This window comes from Lithobates pipiens, unplaced genomic scaffold, assembly GCF_037356315.1.
Source record: "Lithobates pipiens isolate NorthernLeopardFrog02 unplaced genomic scaffold, aLitPip1_a1.2 Scaffold_16, whole genome shotgun sequence".
NCBI classification, from domain to species: domain Eukaryota; kingdom Metazoa; phylum Chordata; class Amphibia; order Anura; family Ranidae; genus Lithobates; species Lithobates pipiens.
This window is the reverse complement of record NW_027507748.1, coordinates 47,533,094-47,550,733: the sequence shown is the minus strand read 5'-3', so window position 1 is coordinate 47,550,733 and position 17,640 is coordinate 47,533,094. Positions and strand designations below refer to the sequence as shown.

Below are 17,640 nucleotides of genomic sequence, written 5' to 3'. Positions count from 1 at the left end.
TTATTCTCGCTAACCTGAAGACGAAAGGATTACAAAAGTATGTGCACATATACATTAATTTATATATATATATATATATATATATATATATATATATATGTTTTTTTTTTTTTTTTTTTTTACTAGAACTCACAAATGTGCACAAATAATATCAAAATATAATGGGTGACAAACAAGAAATATGGATCAACATTTCAATAATGTGGATGGTACAGGTGATGAGAAATAACCACAGGATCTTATTTAAAAATATCAATGTAACAAAACTGAGTAATTTCTTTAGGAGTGATTAATGGCTTCTTAGTGGCTCAGCAGAATGTGACAACAAGGTGTTGATTTTGACATGTGACCTTTCTCAAACAACAGACATTTACAAGCTCAGATTATTTTAACGGCACATGAACAAATTTGTTATACCATATATGGATCTGGTGATTTTAACCAGACTTAGATTTTAGGTAAAGATAATTTCCAATAAATTGTTTTAACTAAAACATTGTTACTAAACCATTGACTATAAACGGACTCGGCTTCAGTGAGATGATCCACATTAGAGGTCGACCGATATGGGTTTTTCTCTGGCCAATGCCGATGCCGATATTTAGAAATCATGGCGGCCGATAGCCGATATATGATGCCGATTTTTTTGGGCCGATATGTTAGGCCGATTTTATTTTATTTATTTATTTATTTTTTTCCTTTTTTATTTAATATTATTATTTTTTTAATCCCCCTTGATCTAACACACCTTTCCCATTGGGGCGTTTTTCAGGCGCTTTTGGGCTAAAAATAGCGCCTGTAAAGTGCCTGCAAAATGGCTCCCCTGCAGTCTGTGTGAAAGACAGAGTGCTTTCACACTGAGGCGATGCGCTGGCAGGATCTTAAAAAAAAGTCCTGCAAGCAGCACGTTTGGAGTGGTGTATACCGCTCCTCCACCACTCCTGCCCATTGATATGAATGGGCACCACTGCCGAAGCGCATGCAATGCGATTTGGCAGCAGTGCTTCATGGGCGCATTTAACCTCTTCCTTGGCCGCTAGCTGGGTTATATGTGCCCCACTAGCAGCCAAATAGCACAGCTAAAATGATGGTAAAGAGCCGCTAAAACTTGCGTTTTAACATCAACGCTCCAGTGTGAAAGCAGCCTTCATAAGTGATACAGAAAATTTCTTACATTTAAGCATTTATTAAACAAAACAAACCTCCAATCAGTTTACTTGTATGTATGATTTAGATAAAAAAAAAAAACTATGTATTAAATAAAAACAGGTAGTCAAAACTTTTGGCCGAAAAAAAAAAAATGGGCTAACTTTACTGTTTTTATTTTATTTTTAAATAGTGTATTTTTTTCCCAAAAAAATGCATTTGAAAGACCTCTGTGCAAATGCCGTGTGACATAAAATATTGCAACAACCGCTATTTTATTCCCTAGGATCTCTGCTAAAAAAATATATATAATTTTTGGGGGGTCTAAGTGATTTTCTGGCAGAAAATACAGGATTTTTACTTGTAAGCAACAGGTGTCAGAAAAGATTTAGTCTTTAAATGGTTAAACTGAGAACTTCTACACACAGAGATGACTTCATTCATTCAAGTGTAAACATTGTATCATTTAGTTCTTTTCTTGGCAGCCTGCCCAGAGAGGAGGAAAGTGTTGCTATGACGACTCAGCAACTCACACTGACTTCTTACAGAAGTCATTTCAAAGTCCCGCTGTAGTTATAAATCGGCTTTTTATCAGCAAAATCGGCCGATGCCGATTATTTAAAAAACGGCAAATATCGGCCGATATATCGGTCGACCTCTAATCCACATATGTGAGTCCCTCTGTGAGTCCCTCTTGATGAATTGAAAAAGCAACAATTCATACTGCAGTTAGAATTATCACAAATTCATATCTTGTACTACAAAACTACAGGCATACCCCACTTTTAAGTCCAAAATGTGGTTTATTTACTAAAGCTGGAAAGTGCAAAATCAGGCTCACTTCTGCATAGGAGCCAATGAGCGTCTAACCTTGGCTTGTTCAATTAAGCTTTGGTAATAAAACCTGGAAGCTCATTGGTTTCTAGGCAGACGTGAGCCTGATTTTGCACTTTCCAGCTTTAGTAAATAAATCCCATTGTGTACTTAAAAGTGGGGTATGCCTGTAAATAATTCAACTATATGTATGTCTCAGTTAATTGTCTACAGACCAAAAGAAATGTATACTTTACCAAAAATCTAAAATTCCCTTCTCTTCCTCCTTTGATTTTGCCATTCCTCCTGCTCATTATTACTCCACACTCTTATCCCTCAAAAAAAACTGGCATGGATTTGTTTTCCATGTAATCAATGCCTTCAAATAACGTATTATTTACTATGTAACCATGGCATAACTGCCTAGGGGGCAGTATTGGACCCATCTACACAGCTGCCTAAATGGAGCAGTGTTGGATTAAAAATGATTTTGGAACGTTCCTTAAAATGTCAAGATATCACTTCAAATAACCTTTGATCTGAGCCTTAAACAAAACCATAAATATAATAGGATGGACTGTTATCTGTCAGTATATGTTATACTTCTAGGTAGAATATATTGCTTTTAAGTAGGTTTGACCAATGCAATTATTTTTCCTCCAAATTCCTTGGTAGTGAAGTAAATGGTTTCGCAATACAATTACTATTTTAAGTGTATTTTCACTCTTATTAATATATATATATATATATATATATATATATATATATATATATATATATATATATATATATATATATATATATATATATACTATTAATATGAGAGTAGCATGTTTGAAATATTATGAATAAGAGTGAAAATACACGTAAAATTATATATATTGTTTGATTGTGCTCATTGAAACATATTAATATATATATATACTATTAATATGAGAGTAGCATGTTTGAAATATTATGAATATGTTTCAATGAGCACAATCAAACAATATATAATGAATATATGTGGGATATTATAAAAGTACATAAACCAAAATATGTGAGATTAATCAATTAAGTATGTATATAATTGCCCCATACAATGTAATAATAATGCAATAGAAACGATTGCTAATATAATTACTTGTGATTAATAATACTTGTTCATAAGGCAACTTTTAAATAAGTCCCTTTTTTTCTTTTTAGTAAAAAAAAAAAAAATTCAAAGTCTCTTTTCATGCGTTAGTTGAGACATCAGTCATCAATCTCATTATAACACATTCTAGTACCATGTGTATCATTCAGCCTCCCTTCTACCTGGCCTCCACCAGGTATATGCAGATCACCTAACCTTCCACAGTGCCTCAGCCCCCCGCAGTACCCTCCATTCTCCAATGCTTCCCCAGACTCCTGGAGAGACCCCCAGCCTCTGCCAGAGACCCCATCCCAACAGTTGCTCATAGTTCCCTTCAGAAACCGCATTCACTACAGGGCCAGCAAGTCTGCTGCAGAGTCCCCTCACCCCCTGCAGAACCTTCATGCCTCCACAGATACCCAGTCCCAGACTTTTTTAGAACTTCAATACATATTTTGTATTCCCATACTTTTACTGTGTGACTATAAAGTATATAGACTTATATGGGCAACAAACAGGATGAAAAAAGCCCAGTGTAGGTAGCTTGTGTGTTGTGTATGTATTTCCATATTGTACTTTTCGTTTTAACTGTACTGCTTTTAGAATATGTTTATTTTTTGCGGGTTAATCTTTTTTTTTTTGCTTTTTTTTGCTTGCTCAAGGCTAACATTGAGAATATCTGTAACATGCAGCAGAAGGAGGCAGAAAAAGGAATCCGGACTCAGTTCACATTAGAGAAAATGATTTATTGTCAGGATAGCCTTTATGGTGAATCCTTGAAGGAGGCCCGAGTAGAGGCCACAAAGCCGTGTTTGGTAGTAAATCAGGCCAAAGTTTCCAACCAGTTTTCTTTATCAGTTCAGGTGCAACCTGTAGTGCAGCCCAGGCAGGTTTCTTTTGGTCAACCAGCTAAGGTCCAACCTGAAGCACGGCCCGGCCAGTTTTCTTCTCTCCAACAAGCTAAGGTGCAACCTGAAGCACAGCCCAGCCAGTTTTCTTTTCTCCAACCAGCCAAAGTTCAACCTAAAGCACAGACCGGCCAGTTTTCTTTTCTCCAACCAGCTAAGGAGCAACCTGCAGCACAGACCGGCCAGTTTTCTTTACGTCAACCAGCTAAGGTGCAATCTGAAGCACAGCCCGGCCAGTTTTCTTCTCTCCAACAAGCTAAGGTGCAACCTGAAGCACAGCCCAGCCAGTTTTCTTTTCTCCAACCAGCCAAAGTTCAACCTAAAGCACAGACCGGCCAGTTTTCTTTTCTCCAACCAGCTAAGGAGCAACCTGCAGCACAGACCGGCCAGTTTTCTTTACGTCAACCAGCTAAGGTGCAATCTGAAGCACAGCCCGGACAGTTTTCTTCTCTCCAACCAGCAAAGGTTCAACCTGAAGCACAGCCCAGCCAGTTTGCTTTTCTTCAACCAGCTAAGGTTCAGCCTAAAACACAGCCCAGACAGTTTTCTTTTCTCCAACCAGCTAAGGCGCAACCTGAAGCACAGCCCAGCCAGTTTTCTTTTCTCCAACCAGCCAAAGTTCAACCTGAAGCACAGCACGACCAGTTTTCTTTTCTCCAACCAGCTAAGGAGCAACCTGCAGCACAGACCGGCCAGTTTTCTTTTCTCCAACCAGCTAAGGAGCAACCTGCAGCACAGACCGGCCAGTTTTCTTTACGTCAACCAGCTAAGGTGCAATCTGAAGCACAGCTCGGCCAGTTTTCTTCTCTCCAACAAGCTAAGGTACAACCTGAAGCACAGCCCGGACAGTTTTCTTCTCTCCAACCAGCTAAGGTGCAACCTGAAGCACAACCCAGACAGTTTTCTTCTCTCCCACAAGCTAAGGTGCAACCTGAAGCACAGCCCGGACAGTTTTCTTCTCTCCCACAAGCTAAGGTGCAACCTGAAGCACAGCCCGGACAGTTTTCTTCTCTCCCACAAGCTAAGGTGCAACCTGAAGCACAGCCCGGACAGTTTTCTTCTCTCCAACAAGCTAAGGTGCAACCTGAAGCAGAGCTCGGACCGTTTTCTTTTCTCCAACCAGCAAAGATTCAACCTGAAGCACAGCCCAGCCCGTTTTCTTTTCTTCAACCAGCTAATGTTCAGCCTAAAACACAGCCCTGCCAGTTTTCTTTTCTCCAACCAGCTAAGGCGCAACCTGAAGCACAGCCCAGCCCGTTTTCTTTTCTCCAACCAGCCAAAGTTCAACCTAAAGCACAGCACGACCAGTTTTCTTTTCTCCAACCAGCTAAGGAGCAACCTGCAGCACAGACCGGCCAGTTTTCTTTACGTCAACCAGCTAAGTCCCAACTTGAAGCACGGCCCGGTCAGTTTTCTTTTCTTCAACCAGCTAAGGTGCAATCTGAAGCACAGCTTGGCCAGTTTTCTTTTCTCAAACCAGCCAAATTTCAACCTGAAGCACAGCACGGCCAGTCTTCTTTACTTCAACCAGCTAAGGCGCAACCTGAAGCACAGCCCAGACAGTTTTCTTTTCTCCAACTAGCAAAGGTACAATCTGTAGCACAGACCAGACAGTTTTTTTCTCTCCAACCAGCTCAGGTGCAACCGGTTGTACAACCCAACATGTTGGAGTTATCAGTTGATGAAATGTCCTTCCACATCCAGGCATATTTCAAGGTGAGTCTTTTGTGCATGGTAAAGGTCCTTTTGAACCAGCCACAATTGCAATTATAAGACAAGAACAGAGCTTGCACCAGCCTTGCGCATTAACTTTGTGATACAATTTATTGAAGTAATAAAATAGATGTATTATACTCACAAACAGCATAAAATCTTAAAGCCCATCAATATCTTCAGTGTCCTGCATGATCAAGCCCACCGTGCGAGTCCCAACCACAAGAAGACATTTAAAATGGCTAATGCAATTTGAGATCCCCTCTTCCTTAGAGCCTGGGGCCATTTTGATTGTCTTCTTGTGGTTGGGACTCGATTACTGGACTTGATCGTGCAGGACACTGAAGATATTGATGGACTTTAAGATTATATGCTGTTTCATTAGGTCAAGTAGAGCTGCAGCATCTCAGATAGAGCCCGCCTCATTTTCCAGCATCATCTAGGCCTTTCCTTACCAGCCTTATTGTCTCTGGCCCGCCCTCTTCCCCCCATTGGCTTTCACTTCTTTTAATCATGGAGGCTCAGTATCACATGTCAGCGTTATCTAGGGCAAATGGAAATGCATTCCTCCAGCCTCACATCCACCAAGAAAGGCATTTTAATATTTGCATAACTCCTTCCAAGTGCCAGCCCACTATCTGCATCAGGGATGAGAGCTTGCGAGAGGAGTACTAAAGTCAGGTGCTGTGATGTTTTCAGGAAGCTATGTACAGCCCTCTGCTGGTCCATCTCCATCAGCCATGATCTGCCTGCATTGCATAGAGAAGAACAGTCTGAGCTGTGCTGTACAGGGGATTACAAGCGGCTACTACCATATTAAATTCAATCATTTACCCTGCTTGCAGTAAAAAATACATAACTTTTTTGATAAGAAACATAAAAAGGCACCTGCTCCCTTGTGAAGTAAACCTTCCTTATATTAAAATACTATTACAGTGGAACCTTGGATTACAAGAATAATCTGTTCCAGGAGAATACTTGTAATCCAAAGCACTCGCATATCAAAGTGAGTTTCCCCATAGAAGTCAATGGAAACTAAGATAATTTGTTCCACGTTGACTTCTATTGCATGCAATACCGCATGTGGCCAGAGGTGAGGGGGTACCGGAGAGCCTTGAAAATACTCAGGGACAGCTCGGCTGAACTCGGAACCCCTCAGAAAGGCTTGGGAATGGAGTATTTCCGAGTGATTCAGAGTATTTCCGAACGGCTCCAAACCTATCCAAGTGTCACCAGCTCCCCCGCACCTCTGGCCAAATGCGGTACTGCGCACCCCATTGGGTTGAATCCTGCTCATTATGCGAGACAACACTCTCAAACCAAGTCAGGATTTAAAAAAAAAAGTTGCTAGTCTTTCAAAAGGCTTGTTAACCGCGTTACTCATAAACCAAGGTTCCACTGTATAACTTTAAACCCAAAAAAGGAATTGGTGCTAATACAACCTCAACACCTTGAGTTTGATTTACTAAAGGCAAATCCATTCTGCACTGCAAGTGTACTTGGAAGTGCAGTCGCTGTAGATGTGAGGGGTAGATATGAAATGAGGGGAAGCTCTGCTGATTTTATTATCCAATCATGTCCAAGCAAAAATGCTGTTTTTTATTTTCCTTGCATGTCCTCCTCAGATCTACAATGACTGCACTTCCGAGTGCACTTGTAGTGCAGAGTGAATTTGCCTTTAGTAAATAACCTCCTTACATTGAAATCAACTCAAAAAGCCCATAAATGTGTTATATCCCACACTATATAATGTGATCCTCTTAATTTCTGAGGGGTGATCTTCCAATAAAGAACCAAATACCACCACCACTGTGAGAAGTGCCCACTCACCATCGCTCCAGTGACCTCTAAATGAATAAAGGTCAATAAGCGCTTTGGGAAATTTGATGGCCCATCCAAATCGATCACACTCTCACCATCAGACCTTCCAATAATAGCCTATGGGGTTGATTTACTAAAGGCAAATCCACTGTGCACTACAAGTGCACTTAGAAGTGCAGTCGCTCTAAATCTGAGGGGAAGCTCTGAAATGAGGGGAAGTTCTGCTGATTTTGTCATCCAATCATGTGCAAGCTAAAGTGCTATTTTTTAATTTCCTTGCATGTCCTCCTCGGATCTCCAGCGACTGCACTTGTAGTTTAGTAAATAACCCCCCCCCCCCAATACAAAGGCAGTGATTTACTAAAACTGGAGCACACAGAATCTAGTACAGCTGTGCATAGAAACCAATCAGCTTCTAACTTCAGTTTGTTCAATTAAGCTTTGACATTAAAACCTGGAAGCTGATTGGTTATCATGCAGATCTGCACCAGTTTTAGTAAATCAACTTTATTGCATGGTGTGGGATATACCACGTTTATTTATGGACTTTTATTGAGGTTGTATTAGCGCCGATACCTTTTTTTGAGTTTAAAACTTTAAAGAGAAGTTCTGGCCCCCCAACCCCTAAAAATTAAAAGTAAGCATGCTACAAACACTGTAGCTGCCGACTTTCACTATTAGGGCACATACCTGTCCAAGCATCCAGCGGTGTCCTCACCCGAGCTGATTCCCTTCACAGCTGGTTTCCTAATGCGCATGTGCGAATCGCACTGCGCCTTATGAATTGACCGGCTGCTGGGAGAAGGTGGAGGGAACCAAACTTCTGGCTCACTTTGCGACGGTGAAGTGAACCGGAAGTAGGAGCGGGTACCTGTATAAAACAGACACCCACTACCCCACCAAAGGTGGCAATTGTGGCAGTGGAGGGGGTAAAGGAAGTAGAGGAGCAGAGCTTCCCCTTTTGGGTAGGGCTCCACTTTAATCATGTACTAATAATACAGAGCTGCATTAATAATGCAGCCTTTCTAATTCTTCTTGATTGATCTAATCCAATGCCGTCATTTGGGACTGATTCCCCATACATGTGCAGACACGCTGCTGATATCTGCCTGGACTGCAGGACCTCTCTACAAGCAAAGACACTTGCTGCTCCTATAGACTGGCATAGACCTGCTGTGTTCTGTGCATATGGGGGGGGGGGTTTGCACAGATGTGCTACATAGCTCTGCCAGTTCCTATTGATCTGTGGCATGATTGTGCATGCGTGAGATATACGCAGATGCAGGAAAGTGAAAAGTGGAAAAATAAAAAGCGGTATATATTGTTTAAAATAATCAAACTTTGCAGGGAGGAGGGAGAGGAAAGGAAGCCATATGTACTGCCTTGAAAAAGTATTCATACCCCTAGTCCACCTGTGTGTAATTTAATCTCAGTATGAATACAGCTGTTCTGTGAAGTCCTCAGAGGTTTGTTAGAGGACCTTAGTATTCAGCCCCCCTGATCAATACTTTCACTACAATTACATCTGCAAGTCTTTTTGGGGATGTCTCTAACAGCTTTGCACATCTAGAGAGTGAAATTTTTGCACATTCTTCTTTGCAAAATATCTCAAGCTCTATCAGATTGGATGGAGAACGTCTGTAAACAGCAATTTCCTAGTCTTGCCACAGATTCTCAATTGAATTTAGGTCTGGACTTTGCCTGGGCCATTCTAGCACATGAATATGCTTTGATCTAAATCATTCCATTGTAGCTATGGCTGTATGTTTAGGGTCGGTGTCCTGCTGGAAGGTGAACCTCCACCCCAGTCTCAAGTCTTTTGCAGACTCTAACAGGTTTTCTTCTCAGATTGTCCTGTATTTGGCTCCATCCATCTTCCCATCAACTCTGACCAGCTTCCCTGTCCCTTCTGAAGAAAACCATCCCCACAACATGATGCTGCCACCACCATGTTTCACGGTGGGGATTGTGTGTTCAGAGTGATGTGCAGTTTTAGTTTTCCTCCACACATAGAATTTAGCTTTCAGGCCAAAAAGTCTCATCTGACCAGAGCACCTTCCTACATGTGTTTTCTGTGTCCCTCACATGGCTTCTCGCAAACTGCAAACGGGACTTCTTGTGGCTTTCTTTCAACAAAAGCTTTCTTCTTGCCTCTCTTCTGTAAAGGTCAGATTTGTGGAGAGCACGACTAATAGTTGTCCTGTGGACAGATTCTCCCACCTGAGCTGTGGATCTCTGCAGCCCCTCCAGAGTTGCCATGGACCTCTTGGTCGCTTCTCTGATGATTGCTCTCCTTGCCCGGCCTGTCAGTTTAGGTGGACAGCCATGTTTGTAGTTGTGCCATACTCTTTCCATTTTCAGTTGATGGATTGAACAGAGCTCCATGAGATGTTCAAAGCTTGGGATATTTTTTTTTATAATCTAACCCTGCTTTATACTTCTCCACAACTTTATCCCTGACCTGTCTGGTGTGTTTCTGGTGTGAGGCTGTTTGTCCACCAATGTTCTCTAACAAACCAGAACATCTGTATTTATACTGATGTAGTGCCGGATCCTAAAGAGCATGAGCAATGTGTTTTGAAATTTAACGTTTCACCTGAACTGCAGTTTGGTTTGGGTATAATTAGTCTAAATTTTTACCTCAGCATCAGTCTGACTGGACTAAAGGGTGTTCGGCCTGGCCATAGGGAGCACTGTCTCTTCTGGCAGGCATGGTGCTTTAGGGTTACTTTCTCTCGGAGCCAGCCCAGTGGGAGTGGTCACTCCTGCTGTGCTTTCTGGGAGAGGGTACTTAAGATGCGGATGTCACGGTTCCGGTCCAGAAGCATGTTCTGACTCCATGGTCCTGGTCCTCCTGACCAGCCCCCAGGAAGGCTATGGCCTAGGGTACGGATCCACCCAACTTTATGTCTCGGGGCTGGCTAGCCCGAGGCAAGGAAACTAAGGAAAGGATTCGGAGGTGGTCCGGTGCCGTCTCAGGTTGTGGAGAGGCCCAGCAACTTTTTAATTATCCTGGGGAGGACTCTTCAGAAGAAGGCCACGCACGGGTTGTCTTCTTAGCAAGAGCCTGGTAAAGCTGGAGGACCTCAGTGAATCCTATCTCATGCGGTATCACCGAATCGGCTGCAAGATACTGGTACCACACAAGTGTTCTACAAGTATTCAAGTTTCCTTGGTCATGTTCGATAACAAAGTCTGTGGCAGAGACTTGTTCCTGACTTAAGCACCTTGTTGGCTGCTAGGCCTTGTGTGAGAGGGACTATCCAACTACAGTGAACATCCAGCTGTGAATGGCTATTCTCTGGATTTAGTCAAAGTAAGAAAGCTCTTTATTATTGACAATAAGAGTACCTGGACTTTTCTCCTAACCCTCTGATCCTTTACTGAGAGACTGTTCATTAACTGTTTTTTGCAAATAAAAATCCCTTTAAGCGGATTTATTGTCAGACTCTAAGGTTTCTGGGCCATCTACCACGGGAAACCCCTAGACACAAATCGAGGTGAATAAGGTAACGGTAAACACAACAAAACAAGCAGCTCCTTTGGGGGTTAGTACTACACAGAGATTAAATTACACACAGCTGGACTCTATTTACTAATTGGGTGATTTCTGAAGGCAATTGAATCCACTAGATTTTAGTTAGGGGTATCAGAGTAAAGGTGGCTGAATACAAATACACAAAACACTTTTCAGATGTTAATTCGTAAAACATTTTGAAAACCATTTATCGTTTTCCCTCCACTTCACAATTAGGCCCCTTTCACACGGAAAGGGGCCTTATGTGTTACTTTGTGTTGATCTATCACATAAAATACCAATAAAATATATTTACATTTTTGGTTGTAAATGAGAAAATGTGAAACATTTCAAGGGGTATGAATACCTTTTCAAGGCACTGTACATGGGTGAAGGTCTACTTTAAAGAATATGTAAACCCAATATTTCATATTCCTGATATGTGTCTGCTGTACCATGTACTTGTATGAAAAAGTATCCTGTTTTCTTTGTATTGCTTCCTTTGTGTCTCTGGTGTTCCTGCCATTCCCTCTTCTTTCCTTTTAAAAACTGACCACACTAATCTGGAGAACACCATGGCCAGTTCTCTAGCTATGCTGGGAACTCAGTATGTTCTCCTCCAATGATCAGACCTGTCCTGACACACCTCCCCTGCACAGCTATTCACTGGGAAGCTCAGTGTACTGCTGCCTCTCCTCCCCCCCAGCTATTATGGAGCTGAGAACAGAGGGAACTTGATCACTTATAAAAAAAGGATATTTAGAATTTTTGTTTATTTCTATACACAAATGTTTTGCCTTAATTTCTATTTTAAACTGAATGTGTTGTTTTACAACGTGGTTATTTACAATGACTTCAAATATACCATTGAATGCATTCTCTTTATGTGTTCAATGTGCAAAAAAAAAAAATATCTGTTGATTCCGCCAGAAATCAACTTATCTTGTATGGTCTTGTGCTCTCTGCAATGTTATTTCAAGCAGCTTTATCATCCCTACTCACTTCACCTCTAAACTACAGAACATCTCCACCCTATGTTATGTAAATGGGTAGAAGGATAATTGTCCTGTAGTCCTGTGTTAGGGTGACAACCTTCCTCCTCTATAGGTTCAGTAGAGTGTTGTCACCGTAAGACAGGAAGTATGTTATTGAAAGGACTACCAAGTGAAGACACACTTTAAGAGGGCTGACATCTGCCTAAAGTACCAATTCTTCATCCATGCTCTAACGTCTCAATCATTTTCTTTCACCTAGAATGCAACGACTCGCCTGGCCAATCAAATCCCTCTTATTATTCAGTACTACGTCTTGTTCGAGTTTGCTAGACAGCTTGAGTCTCAGATGATGGAGCTGATCCAGGATAAAGAGAATTTAGCTGTGCTCCTAGAGGAGAAGCAGGATATGAGCAGAGAGAGGAAGACCTTAACCACTTTCAGACCGGACCATTTTGCTGGTAAATGACCAGAGGTCTTTTTACACTTTGGCACTGCGCTGCTTTAACTGGTAATTGCGCGGTCATGCAATGTTGTACCCAAACAAAATTTGCGTCCTTTTCTTCCCACAAATAGAGCTTTCTTTTGATGGTATTTGATTGCCTCTGCGATTTTTATTTTTTGCGATATAAACGTAAAAAGACCGCAAATTTTGAAAAAAAATGATATTTTCTACTTTTTGTTATTAGAAAAATCCAATAAACTCAATTTTAGTCATACATTTAGGCCAAAATGTATTCAGCCACATGTCTTTGGTAAAAAAAAGTCAATAATTGTATATTTATTGGTTTGCGCAAAAGTTGTCACATCTACAAACTAAGGTACGTTTTCTGGAATTTACGCAGCTTTTAGTTTACGACTGCCTATCTCATTTCTTGAGGTGCTAAAATGACAGGGCAGTACAAAACCCCCCCAAATGACCCCATTTTGGAAAGTAGACCCCCTAAGGAAATTGATAAGAGGCATGTTGAGCCCATTGAATATTTTATTTTTTTGCCTCAAGCGATTGAATAATGACAAAAAAAAAATTTTTTTTTTTTTTTTACACAAAGTTGTCACTAAATGATATATTGCTCACACATGCTATGGGCGTATGTGAAATGACACCCCAAAATAAATTCTGCTGCTTCTCCTGAGTACGGGGATACCACATATGTGGGACTTTTTGGGAGCCTAGCCGCGTACAGGGCCCCGAAAACCAAGCACCGCCTTCAGGCTTTCTAAGGGCGTAAATTTTTGATTTCACGCCTCACTACCTATTACAGTTTTGAAGGCCATAAAATGCCAAGATGGCACAAAACCCCCACAAATGACCCCATTTTAGAAAGTAGACACCCCAAGCTATTTGCTGAGAGGCATGTTGAGTCCATGGAATATTTTATATTTTGCCACAAGTTGCGGGAAAATTACAAACTTTTTTTTTTTTTTTTTTTTTTTCACAAAGTTGTCACTAAATGATATATTGCTCATGCATGCCATGGGCATATGTGAAATGACACCCCAAAATAAATTCTGCTGCTTCTCCTGAGTACGGGGATACCACATATGTGGGACTTTTTGGGAGCCTAGCCGCGTACGGGGCCCCGAAAACCAAGCACCGCCTTCAGGCTTTCTAAGGGCGTAATTTTTTGAGTTCACTTCTCACTACCTATTACAGTTTTGAAGGCCATAAAATGCCAAGATGGCACAAAACCCCCACAAATGACCCCATTTTAGAAAGTAGACACCCCAAGCTATTTGCTGAGAGGCATGTTGAGTCCATGGAATATTTTATATTTTGCCACAAGTTGCGGGAAAATTACAAACTTTTTTTTTTTTTCACAAAGTTGTCACTAAATGATATATTGCTCACGCATGCCATGGGCATATGTGAAATGACACCCCAAAATAAATTCTGCTGCTTCTCCTGAGTACGGGGATACCACATATGTGGGACTTTTTGGGAGCCTAGCCGCGTACGGGGCCCCAAAAACCAAGCACCGCCTTCAGGCTTTCTAAGGGCGTTACAGTTTTGAAGGCCATAAAATGCCAAGATGGCACAAACCCCCCCCCCCAAATGACCCCATTTTAGAAAGTAGACACCCCTAAATTTAGGGGTACACTAGTGAGACTAGGTAATAAATGGCGGGTGCCCTGAAACTATAAAAAAATAACTAACCAACCAGCGTCACCTGTAACAGTTATATGGTGATCACTGGTGAAAGGGTTAACTAGGGGGCAATCAGGGGGCTTTATGCGGTAGTATATGGGGGTCCCTGGCGCTATAAAAAGCTGCGGCGAACCTAAATACCTACCTGCCTAACTAGCGTCACCTGTGACACTAATACAGCGATCAGAAAAACGATCGCTTATTAGGCTGGGTTCACACTGGAGCGATGCGGGAACGCCACGAATGCGCGGCGGGTTCCCGCATCGCATGCCTCCCGGCGGCAGTTCACACTGCCCTATGCGAACTGCTGGGAGTGTCAGTGAAATGTTAATGACACCCCCAGATCAGTTCGCATATCGCAGTGCGATCTGCAAACTTGGATCGCATGGTGTGAACACCCATGCGATCCGATTCTGCTGCGGACCAAAAAAAGGGTCCCGTGCGAGTTTGCGGCGGGTGCGGCGGGTGCGACACGAATTCAGCCATACTATCTGTATAGCTGAACTCGAATCGCACAGAGATCGGATGTGATTTGCACTGCAGTGCGGTGCGAATCACATCCGTTCTCATAAACCGCTGCAATGTGAACCCAGCCTTAGTGACACTGGCGACGGGGGGTGATCACGGGGTTAAACCTTTATTGGGGGGGTTAGGGGGGTACCTTAGAACTAAAGGGGGCTAACCCTAACTGCCCTAACAGTTATTAGTCACAAATGACACCTGCCGGGTGATCAGGGGGTTAAACCTTTATTAGGTAATAAATGGCGGGTGCCCTGAAACTATAAAAAAATAACTAACCAACCAGCGTCACCTGTAACAGTTATATGGTGATCACTGGTGAAAGGGTTAACTAGGGGGCAATCAGGGGGCTTTATGCGGTAGTATATGGGGGTCCCTAGCGCTATAAAAAGCTGCGGCGAACCTAAATACCTACCTGCCTAACTAGCGTCACCTGTGACACTAATACGGCGATCAGAAAAATGATCGCTTATTAGGCTGGGTTCACACTGGAGCGATGCGGAAACGCCGCGAATCCGCGGCGGGTTCCCGCATCGCATGCCTCCCGGCGGCAGTTCACACTGCCCTATGCGAACTGCTGGGAGTGTCAGTGAAATGTTACTGACACCCCCAGATCAGTTCGCATATCGCAGTGCGATCTGCAAACTCGGATCGCATGGTGTGAACACCCATGCGATCCGATTCTGCTGCGGGCCAAAAAAAGGGTCCCGTGCGAATTTGCGGCGGGTGCGGCGGGTGTGGCGGGTGCGGCGGGTGCGGCGAATGGCTGAACTCGAATCGCACAGAGATCGGATGTGATTTGCACTGCAGTGCGGTGCGAATCACATTCGTTCTCATAAACCGCTGCAATGTGAACCCAGCCTTAGTGACACTGGCGACGGGGGGTGATCACGGGGTTAAACCTTTATTGGGGGGGTTAGGGGGGTACATTAGAACTAAAGGGGGCTAACCCTAACTGCCCTAACAGTTATTACAGTCACAAATGACACCAATGCAAAAAAAAAAAAAAAAAAAAAAAAAATGACATTGGTGTCACTGTGACTGGGGGGGCAGGGGTAATTGGGGGGGTGATCGGGGGGTAAAGGGGGGGTGTGAGTGTGCCTGGCATGTTCTACTGTGTGTGGGATGTGTTGGTGCAACTCACTGATCCGCTCTCCTCCGTGTCGGAACGAAAAATACCGACACGGAGGAGAGAATACATCACTTCCTCTCCTGTGTTTACATTACAGGAGAGGAAGTGATGTCACCGGGGATTTCCATTCGTCGGGAGCGATCGCGAGGGGGTGGCCATGAATGAATGGCCGTCCCCTCGTCCGGGATCGCTCCCGAACGAAAACCGACCGCCGCAGGCACCGGGCGGGGGCCCGATCGGGCCCCCGACCCGCGGGAGGCAAATCACGTACATGTACGTGCTTATGCCTGCCCGTGCCATTCTGCCGACGTACATCGGCGTGAGGCGGTCGGCAAGTGGTTAAAGGACCGAATTGAACGCCTAAGTGCTGCCCAACAGCGACTAGCAGGATTCCCCATCTAGAACTCGCCTCCCTATGGACCCCATACAATCACACAAGCCTCTGTAACCATCCTAAATAATCATCTGTTACAATAGAATACCATAGCTCCCAACTGCCCCTGATTTCGAGGGACTGTCCCTGCTTTGTCACAATGTCTCTCTGTCCTTTTTTCCTCCTCATTTGTCCCTCATTTTGGTCTGATCAATATAGTTGTATATAAAATATACTTTTTCTCTTTCATCCAATTTCCTAATTTCTGCATTTGTAAATTTCAAAAGCCAGTATAAAGGAATAGTAGTGGTAAAAAAAAAAAAAATTACTGTTGTGTTTAACTAATCTCTTTTTTTGTGTTATTCTCCTTTAAGGGGGTGTGACAGTGGGTGTGTCCTATGCCTAGATACTTTTGCTGATAGGTGTCCCTCATTCCCATCTCAAAAAGTTGGGAGGTGTGGAATACAGTACACCAGGCACCATTGGCTCCCCAGATTACAAGCCGGCCCCATCAGGATCTCCTAAAGGTTGGAGTTTTGGAAAACCACAGCCTGCATCCCACGATAAAATTCTGGAACCTAGCTGACCAATCATGAGGCCCGGGCAATAATACACAGGATGTTGTTTTTTTGCAATGCACTTCAATAAAATAAGAGAAAAAAGTGAACATCATTATGTGTAGAAAACAACACAGAGCTCCAACCCTCATTGCCCATACATGGCGTGCAATGGGGTAGATTTACTAAAACTGGTGCACTCAGAATCTGGCGCAGCTGTGCATGGTAGCCAATCAGCTTCTAACTTCAGCTTGTTCAGGGAGGCCCGGAAAACAAGCTGAAGGCTAGGTGGGGGGCCGGGCATGACTAAGGCTAGGGTGAAGGAGCGTAGTGGGTTAATGAGATAGGGAAAGACAGGGGAGGAGCAGAGTAAAGAAATGAATGGAAGGGGGTGGAGTCTTATAAAAGTAAGGGGAGGGGTTAACCGGCAAGCGTGGAGCAGAGCGAGTGCGGAGTTGCCCACCCACCTGCCCCTTTTTTGGTTTAGTTGGGCATAATTGTATTTATGTGTGTGTTGTCTTTCTTGTTGTCTGTGTTTTGCTTTTTCTTTTAGGGATCGGTGATGCGGGTCGTCATAGCAGCTGTAACAGCGGCGTCTTTTGGTCTTTGATGGGGCAAGGAAACTGAGATGATGGAAGTGTGGGGGGGCTCATAGGTGGCATGTGCCCCCTTTTGGTGTATCCCAGTGGAAGGGTAGGCTGGAATACGGGATTTGGTGGCACTGCGGGAAAGGTTGTTGTCCTGCAGTGTACTGGTGGAGAGTGTCAAGTTTAAAGGTGGAACATGGTACCGTCAAAGACCAAATGACTGGGAGTTTAAAATTGCCGTCGATAAATAGTGTTTATATATATTTAATAAAGTTAAAGTTCTTGGTTGAAGAGTTGTT

General features: G+C 43.1%; 1 protein-coding gene across 1 annotated transcript in view; it reads left to right on the top strand.

Annotated features, from left to right (window-relative positions):
• Positions 1-17,381, top strand: part of LOC143984100 (uncharacterized) — a 106,713-nt gene extending 89,332 nt beyond the window's left edge. The window contains exons 15-17 of the mRNA XM_077484416.1: positions 3,736-5,697; positions 12,287-12,485; positions 17,308-17,381. Coding sequence (XP_077340542.1) covers positions 3,736-5,697; positions 12,287-12,485; positions 17,308-17,381 — 2,235 coding nt within the window. The remainder of the gene's footprint in view (positions 1-3,735; positions 5,698-12,286; positions 12,486-17,307) is intronic.
• Positions 17,382-17,640: the final 259 nt, after the last annotated feature.